The sequence below is a fragment of the Crocuta crocuta genome, unplaced genomic scaffold (genome assembly GCF_008692635.1).
Source record: "Crocuta crocuta isolate KB4526 unplaced genomic scaffold, BGI_CrCroc_1.0 scaffold757, whole genome shotgun sequence".
Lineage (NCBI taxonomy): Eukaryota > Metazoa > Chordata > Mammalia > Carnivora > Hyaenidae > Crocuta > Crocuta crocuta.
Window position 1 is genome coordinate 330267 of NW_027532830.1, and position 9852 is coordinate 340118.

Genomic DNA, 9852 nt, shown 5'->3' on the forward strand with positions numbered 1-9852 from the left:
AAAAAAGATACAAACTTCCAGTTATAAAATACGTAAGGCATGATGACTATAGTTAATAATATTGTATATTTGAAAGTTGCTGAGAGAGTAGATCTTAAAAGTTCTCCTTGCAAGAAAAAATATTTATAACCATGTGGTGGATGTTAATTAGACTAATTGTGGTGATGATTGCCAAAATATACAAACATTAATCATTAGGTTGTACACCTGAAACTAATACATTATAGGTCAAATATATCTCGATAAAAATAAATTAAGATTACAAAATAAAAGACCAATGGAGTGATCTTTCTTCCTCATGTGTAAGAAAGTTGAGGCATGGAGATGGTATTGCTTATGTATGTGTTTACCAGATTTGTTCTAGACCTACTGAAATTTATGTGCCCTTGGGGTCCATGAGATACCTCAATATCCTTCCAAAAAAATATTTTTTTGTTGCATAAGCTAGTTCAAATTGAATTTGCTTCCTGTATCAAATCTGTTTCATACACAGGAACATTGGGAAACTGAATAACTTGCACATGGCCATTGGGCTACAAAGAGGCAGCAGAGCTGATTAAATCAATATCTATTGACTCTTGAGCCTATCATTTATCCCATACTGCCACTCCAAGGAAGTGTTTCCCCTCCTCAGCTCTCTTAGGAGGCTCACACCCCTTATTGTTAATTGTGGTCATGTGACTTGCTTTGGTGGAAGAAACATAATTAGATGTGACAGGATTCATTCTTAGAGGAGAGATTGATTGCCAGTGCTTACCTATCCACTCCATTTCTGCCTCAGAAGCCCTGAAGGCATCACAGAGGAACCAGAAGATCAAAGATGCATCTACCACTTAGCCAACACATGGAGGATACTCTGGGAAGCCATCTCAACTGACAGTGGACTTCTCATGAGAAAGAAGTAAACTTGTGTTGTTTCAGGCCACTGAGATTTTAGTCGTCTGATTATGCAGCAACACTTGTCTTATCATATATTCAATGAACTATACCTTACACCTTATTCTCCAGGCCTTCTTCTTGATTTCATATCAAATCAACCCCAACTTCCCCTTGTCTTAGAGCTGTTGTTTCAGTTACATAGGACTGCACAACAAACCACTCCAAAACTTAAACCAGTAATGATTTCTCATTCCTCATGATTCTACGGGTTGACTGGGCTCAGCTGCAGGGTTCATCTACTCCACACGGGATAACAGAAGGTCACTTATGTGGCTGCATTTGGTGAGGAGTGTGGCTGGGACTGGAATGTGTGAGACAGTCTTTCATCCTGGGGAACCTCTTTCCATATGGCCTACTATTCAGAAGTCTAGCCCAAACCTCTTTATGATGTGGAATTTCTAAGACCACATGTTCCCATTTGCAAGTGCTTATCAGCCTCCACTGGCATCATATTTGCTACTGTCTCATTGGCTGAATCAAGTCACATGGCCAAGCCTAGAGTCAATGTAGTTGGGACTGTACCAGGGCGTGAATTCCAGAAGGCATGGTTTTTTGGGGACTTTCAGTGTAACCATCTATAACAGCCATTAATTAAGCATTAACATCAAATAGTCACTTTTAAAAGTTTCCACATTTATTATCTCATTTTGTTTAACAACAACCCTTGAGGAATAAATATATGCCACCCTGTTTTACAAAGAAAGGGACTAGGGCTCAGAAATCTGTACTAAAATCACACAGCTAGTAAATGGGAGAATTAAGACTTGACCTCAGGTCTTATTACTACAAGTCCTATGTTTTCCATCATATCACAGCTGCCTCTGGCCAGCTCGACCAGTGATATCTAGCTATGATTTCTGTATTTGATCTTACCAGGTTTTGAAATTTTGCTGACAAATAAACTCATCCATTTTTCCAAATGCTTTTTCTAGAGTTTAGATTGCTATTTTTTTTTTTAATTGTGTGGAGGGAAATGCACCCATTTCTCAAAAACTTTGATGTATTGAAACAGAATTACTAGCAATGTTTGCTTAGTGTAAAACAAGCCCCAACTAAGCCAGGGTGGCTACTGGGAAGCACCCACCTTACATCAAACCTTGAAAGGTGACTTATTTAGACTTTGTGATGCCCAAAGTTTCTTCTAAGGAACAGAGATACTTTTCTGCACCCTACCCCCATGATGAAGCATTTCAGCCCCAAAACTATCAGATCCAAGTTCCTTAAGGCATTTACACTTCTGTGCAAGTGTCAATACTAATAGATCACAACCAGGGAAGAGATGGGGGGGGGGAATTGAGTTGAGGCTTATAAAATTAAAAAAGCATCCGTAATTATTCTCATCACTGCTTCACAATCACTGGATGCTAGAGAATAAATGACAAGGAGATGAAGATCAGGTCTGGCTCAGCAGCGCTACCTATGGCTGCTGCCAGGGTCATCAGTGGTGGAGGAACAGACTGCCAGAGGAACCACAGTCCTGCTGCCCATTATGAGCTGAAATCGGCTGCTTCCCTGGATGTGCTCCACTGAGGAGCACCCTCTGCAGTCTCCTGTTGTCTTGTTCCATACTCTTGGCCCCCAGCTTCCAGATGACACTTTTCATTAGGAACCTTGGCTGGCTGGGCCTTTGATCCATTCCCTTCACTTTCCTTGTCACTTTCCTGGTATGGAGAGAAATAAGGAAACATTTAACTGTAAACCAAATATTTTTGAACTCCCCCTCTTTCAGAGACACCCCTGCAAGAACTTTCTTTAGACAATGTCCGTCTTCACGTCCAACTAGCTTCACACAAGAAAGGCAAATACGAAGCATCATGAAGTGAAATTATACATGGCTACCAGGTGGGAAAGTGCTTCCTAGGGGCCTGAAGTGGAAGCAACCAACCTTCCCACATCAGGGCTCTTGGTGGCTTCCATCAGGATGTCACATACCTTATTTTGTGTCCTATGGTACTCATTTAACACGTACTGATATTTAGGTTGAGTAAGACCAAAGAAGGTAGCAAATCTTCCACCAAGAAATTCACATGCTAAAAGAAAGAACAAGCACTTTGGTAAGTTGAATTAATAACTAGACCTTAGCATCAGTTGAAGTGACAGAGTTTAAACTTGCCTGCAGGTGATCCATTACTGCACTTAACTTTAAGGCTGACAAAGATTTCAATTGCCCTGGACTCTCAGAAAGTTCTAGGACTCACAAGGAATTGCTAAATCTTCTGTCTTCACCTGGGATTACATGTAAACAATCCTTTCCAGATGGGTATGTCAGGAGAGATTTTCGAAATACCTACTTTCAGGTACAGTGTTGGTCCTAAGCAATCAGAATAGATGCTTTGGTTGTGAAAGTTGGGAATAAAGGGTTAGCATTAACAGTGGTTTCCCGACAGTGTCTCCTAGACACCTAGAAATGTTTTCCTTTAGAATTATAAGATTTCTGACACCCTGACCCCCACAACCCAACTTTCTGATACTTAAAGCTGTTTCCTCTTCTTGGGATGTTGCTCATAGAGTATATCAAAATAGTGCTCTCCATTTTTTAAAATATGTTTTGTCTTTTCAGAAACACTCTAGCTGTTTAATCTGTTTGTTTGCCACAGTGCCCAGTACATGTATCTAAGAGGAGTTTCTAAAACATTAGAATAGGGGCACCTGGGTGGCTCAATCAGTTAAGCGTCCGACTTCAGCTCAGGTCATGATCTCACAGCTTGTGAGTTCAAGCCCCGCATTGGGCTCCGTGCTAACAGCATAGAGCCTAGAGCCTGCTTGGGATTATGTGTCTCCTTCTTTCTCTGCCCCTCCCCCACTCACACTCTGTATCTCTCTTCCTCAAGAATAAATAAACATTTTTTAAAAATTTTAACATTAGAATAAATCTTAGAAGCAAAAATAAATGATTGGGACCTCATCAAGATTAAAAGCTTCTGCACAGCCAAGGAAACAACCCAGAAAATTAATAGGCAACCAACGGAATGGGAAAAGATAGTTGCAAATGACATATCAGATAAAGGGTTAATATCCAGAATATATAAGGAACTCATCAAACTACACGCCCGAAAAACAAACAACCCAGTGAAGAAATGGGCAGAAGATATGAACAGACACTTCTCCAAAGAGGACATCCAGATGGCCAACAGACACATGAAACGATGCTCAGCATCCCTCCTCATCAGGGAAATACAAATCAAAACCACACTGAGATACCACCTCACGCCAGTCAGAGTGGCTAAAATGAGCAAATCAGAGAACTCTAGATGCTGGCGAGGATGTGGAGAAACGGGCACCCTCCTACACTGTTGGTGGGAATGTAAACTGGTACAGCCCCTCTGGAAAACAGTGTGGAGGTTCCTCAGGAAACTAACAATAGAACTCCCATATGACCCAGCAATAGCACTGCTAGGAATTTACCCAAGGGATACAGAAATGCTGATGCATAGGAGCACATGTACCCCAATGTTCATAGCAGCACTCTCCACAATAGCTAAAACATGGAAAGAGCCTAAGTGTCCATCAACAGATGAATGGATCAAGAAGATGTGGTTTATCTATACCATGGAATACTACATGGCAATGAGAAACAATGAAATCTGGCCATGTGTAGCAACATGGATGGACCTTGAGGGTGTTATGCTGAGCGAAATAAGTCAGGCAGAGAAGGACAAATATCATATGTTTGCACGTATAGGAGGATTAGGAGGAACTTGATGGAGGAACAAGGGGGAGAAGAAGGGCGGAAATGGTGGGGGAAAGGGAGAGAAGCAAACCATGAGAGACTCTTGAATGCTGACAAAAACTGAGGACTGATGGATGTGGGGGGAGGGGGGGATGGGCATGGAGGAGGACACTTGTGGGGATGAGCACTGAGTGTTATGTGGAAACTAATTTGACAATAAACTATTAAAAAAAAAAAGAATAAATCTTAGAACGTTTTCCTTTTTATGACCTACTATAATTTTATATTGAAAACACTAATTACAGTTTCATCTGGGCGTCAGCTCTATCCAAAGTTTCTATATAGAGCCAGGGTGCTGACTGCTAGCATATGTATGCCTCCCCTACAGCCTGGAAGCCCCAAGCAGACGCACTTGAACACTACAGTCCTGCCTTGAAGGCAGCTTGATTCCCCATGTGTTCTGTCCCTGCCATCCTCAGTCACAGCCCAACACAGAAATCACTACTGTCCCCTCAGTTTTCCTTTATGTTCTCATATTGCTGTTTTGAGATTTGCTTCTTTTACTTGACCTAATCTCCTGGGGTGTTCTCCCTCCAAGATATTTCGCCTCTTTAAACAAATTTGCCCCAGCTAAAAGCATAGAATGCTTTAGAATGCTCTAGAAGATAGCATTTTTTCTGCCAATGTGCTATGGTTGAGGTAAGATTGGTATCTCACCTGAGTTCCCAAAGGAACTTACAAATCTCTCACCCTCTATCCTGATGTAAAAGCACTTGCTCCTCTGAGGCTCATACCATCTGACTAAACCACCCATCACTACTTTTTACTGTAATTTAAAGACTTCCCTCTCCTTCTCCACCCCCAGTGACTATCATGATCCCTAAGCTCACCTTAGCCATACTTTCATAGCACTCTCAAGTCATATGTCAGCATTACTGAATTTCCCCATCAGTGGTCCCTGGCCCCTATACTCCTTCTACCCTGGAGGTCGTGACAACAAATTATAATTATACGTATGTTTACTAGCCTATAATATTCATTAAATATGGAGTCCTTTGAAAGCAAAGACTGTCATTTGTCTTTGTGTCCCAGGGACCAGCACAGTGCCAAACACATCATTCATATGAATGAATGGAGACCAGTTCCTCAGAGTTATAGCTATACTTTGTGTTTTCTAAAATTTTTATTTTTTTATTTTTTTAAGTTGTTTCCTTCCCGCTGTATATACAAGTATATGTGAATTAGAAGGCAGTGAGTAATTAGATGTTGCCAATTGTGTTTTAAAGAAAATTGGTGAAAGTTGAGCAAAATAAGATTCAGTATTTCATCTGTTGCAAATAGGCACTTAGGCCATTCACTGTATCCTTGGGAAGGGTCCATAAAGTCCTTGTTCATAACAGAGTGATTATGATGAGAGAACTTGGAACCCTGTCATATAAAAATAGTTTTTTGAAAAAAACCTTGGAAGTTATTCAGGTGAAGAATCAACTTGAGGAAGGGGGAAGGCTATTGTCTTTGAATATTTGACACTCTGTCCTGTGAAAGAGGAATCTAGACTTGTTTTATATGACCTTAAGAAAGGCAACTAAGATCAATGGGAATAACTTTAAAAGAAGACAAAATATAAGGTAGACTTTACTTAAATAAGAGTTGGAATGAGATGGAAGATGTGAGGTTCTGCACCTTTGGAAATGTTCAAGCATGGATCAGGAAGGGACTGGGTTGTTCCTTCTTCAGGATGCCATGGAGTGGATTATACTACTTGAAGCCCCAACTCACACTGAGAGTCTATAAGTCTACATTTCAAATCTTTTTTTTTTTAATATATTTTTTTAAATTTATTTCTCAGAGAGAGAGAGAGACAGCGTGAGCAGGGGAGGGTCAGAGAGAGAGGGAGTCACAGACTGAAACAGGCTCCAGGCTCTGAGCTGGCAGTCAGCACAGAGCCCGATGCGGGGCTCGAACCCACGAACAGCGAGATCATGACCTAAGCGAAAGTCGGACGCTTAACCGACTAAGCCACCCAGGCGCCCCTATAAGTCTACATTTCATATTTAGGACAAAATAAATAAATAAATAACCTGGGCAGTACTTACTTGAAAATGAGTTGCTTGCTATTTGCCCTGCCCAAAACCATAGGTATGACCGCCATGAAAGCTTAGACTGAAAACAAAAGAGAGAAATCAAGTTAGAGTAATTAATAACAAGAGTGGTGATATAGGTGTTTCATGTAGAGGTTTCTAAATGGTTTATGGAATATTACGTTTTCTTTCTCATACATGAGAAATGTAAAGTTATCAAAATTATGAGTTGACTATAAATGGATCTAGGAAGCAAACCAAGGGGAACAAGGAGTTAGCTTAAAACTGTATTTTCTACACACCTTATTTGGCTTAATCTCATTCAGCCCCCATGTTTACTAATATTGATACTCTAAGCTTACAGGATCATGTGTTGAATTTGTTTTCTGTTCCCTTTTTTCTTCCTCTTCCTCCTCCTCTGTGCTATATTCTTCCATGATGTCTCCATCAACGAAATGGATAATTCTTTTGGGAGTAGTTCTTTTGGAAGATCTACTTTTCTCTAATTCTGACTTCTGGAAACTGTCTTTTTCCATAAGGAAATAAAACAACTAGTAAATTTACAACAGGGCACCTCAGCACCAATTGCCCAGAGCAGTGTTTATGTAGCTGAGAGGTGTCTAGTTATTTCAATGGATTGTAAAGCTAGAGAATTCAGATGTAATCATTAGCTGTGATCTCATCAATTTTTCAAATCCAAGGAAGGACTGTTCAGTTCTGTACCAAAATGGGAAAAAAAAAAAAAAGGTAGTTAGTAGTGAAAATGTGAACTCTGAGTCTTTAAACAAAAATTTCAACAGGGTTCCCTTACCCCTTATTCATTACAAAGCCAACAATACTAGTAGGAGGAGGCCATTAATGGGGGGGTGGAAGTTTCCCAATTATTTCAATAAAGAGTGAGAAGCAGTGTAAGTGGTGATTAAGAGTACAGGCTTTGCACAGAGAAGAAAAACTTTGTCAAATATATACCTGGTAAAGGACTTATTTTCAGAATATGTAAAGAACTATTACAATTCAATAAGTAAAAGACAAGCAACTCAACTGAAATATGAGCAATGGATTTGAACAGATACTTTATCAAAGAAGATTTACAGGTGCCAACTAAACTTAGGAAAAGATGCTGTCATAGTCATTAGGGAAATGCAAATTGAAACCATAATGAGATATCATAATATACTCACTAGAAGGCTAGGATGGAAAGGACTAATAATTCCAAGTGTTGAGGAATAAATGGAGCAACTAGAACTCTCACGTTGATGGTGGGGATGCAAAATGGTACAGCCACATTGGAAAACAGTTTGACGGTTTCTTAGAAGCTAAACGTATTCTTACCATATAATGTTGTAATTCAGTGCTCTCTTGGGTTCTGGGACCCAGTTCCAAGCTGGGGGGTAGGCAGATTCTCAAATTGTCAGGACACCAGCTGGATGTCCTACAATTCAGCTCAGTTCTGACACTACCCACCCATCTCTTCCCCTACATCAGAGGCCAATCACAATAAGCCAAGGTTGTTATTTGTACTGCTGATCTACTAGCTATAAATTAGAGGTTCCCACAAATCCTACTTTGCGTTAGATGAATTTGCTAGAGCAGTCCACAGAACTCAGGAAACCTGTTTACTCACTAGATTATCAGTGTATTATAGAAGGATAGAATTTGGGGCGCCTGGATGGCTCAATCCATTAAGCATCCAACTTCGACTGAAGTTATGATCTTATGTCTGGTGAGTTAGAGCCCTGCGTCGGGCTCTGTGCTGACAGCTCAGAGCCTGGAGCCTGCGTTGGTTTCTCTCTCTCTCTCTCTCTCTCTCTCTCTCTCTCTCTGCTCCTCCTGTGGTTGTGCTCTGTCGCTCTCTTTCTCAAAAATCAACAACAACAAAACAGGATGTAATTTAGAAAGAGCCAGATGGAAGAGGTGCACAGGGCAGGGCACAGGGAAAGGGTACAGGGCTTCTGTGCCTTCCCTGAGCACAACACTCTCTCGGGAGCTCCGTGTGTCCACCAACGAGGAAGCTCTCCCACCCCACCCCCCACCCTGTTTTGTTTGTTTTGGAGGCTTGGCTAATTAAATCATTGGCCCTGAGGGCACTAGTGATGAATTCAACCTCCAGCCCCTGGGGGAGGTCAGGGGAACAGGACTGAAGTCACCTAATCACAGGGTTGGTTCCCCTGACAACCAGCCCTCATCCAAAGGTCACCTCTTTAACATAACAAGAGACACTTAGTCTCTCTCTACACTTAGGAAATTATAAGAGTTTCAGAAGCCCTGAGCTAGAAATGGAAAGACCACATAAATATTTATTATAAATCACAATATCACTCATGTTGATATTTACCCAGGGGAAATTGAAACATTTCCATCTAAAGATTTGTATGTGAATATTTATAGCAGCTTTATTTGTAAGAGCCCCAAACTGACAGTCAAAATATCCATTAATGAATAAACCAAATGTGATATCTATTATGTGATACATAACTAGTGGAATACTATTTAGTGATTAAAGTATTGAACACTAATGTTTATTTATTTATTTTGAGAGAGAAAAGGGGGGAGGGGCAGTGAGAGGGGGAGACTGAGAATCCCAAGCAGGCTCTGCACTGTCAGTGCTGGGCTTGATGCAGAGTTCCATCCCATGAACCACAAAACCATGACCTGAGCCGAAACCAAGAGTCAATTGCTTAACAAGTGAGCCTTTCAAGTACCCCTTTGGACATTAATATTGTTGTGCCCGAATTGTGAGTCCCCTGAGACCTCCAAGGAGCCGACACTGATGCAAGTACATAAGGAAACTTTATTACAAGCTCGAGCAGGGGCTCACCTGTCAACCGGTGCGGTGGCAGCAGGGTGAAGCCCCGAACAATAGTGAGCAGGGTTTTTATGGGGTAACGGACAGGGGTGTTACAGTGCACACATTGTATGTATAGCATAATCACATAGGCTCCAATTACAATTGTACAGCACCCATGGTGACAGTTTTGACCATTCAGTATCTGTGAGGTGTCTGTTGCTTTTGGTGGGACCCAATCATGACCTTTGAGAATCCTTTGAAAATGACCAGTTGTGAGGTGAGCTCAAAGGGCCTACGTGGGGTTTAGGCAAGCAGTGAGTGATTGGCTAGTTTGTACAAAGTAAGTATCTGCAGTTCCCAGCCCTGACTCAGAC

General features: G+C 41.1%; 1 protein-coding gene across 1 annotated transcript; it reads right to left on the bottom strand.

Annotated features, from left to right (window-relative positions):
• Window positions 1–1641: 1641 nt before the first annotated feature.
• On the bottom strand, window positions 1642–7288 carry FAM177B (family with sequence similarity 177 member B). The gene is made up of 4 exons (XM_077745313.1): window positions 7053–7288; window positions 6706–6772; window positions 2872–2969; window positions 1642–2600 (listed from the first exon to the last, which is right to left on the bottom strand). Exons 1-4 carry the CDS (start codon window positions 7224–7226, stop codon window positions 2427–2429), a joined length of 513 nt encoding a protein of 170 aa, XP_077601439.1. The 5' UTR covers window positions 7227–7288; the 3' UTR covers window positions 1642–2426.
• Window positions 7289–9852: the final 2564 nt, after the last annotated feature.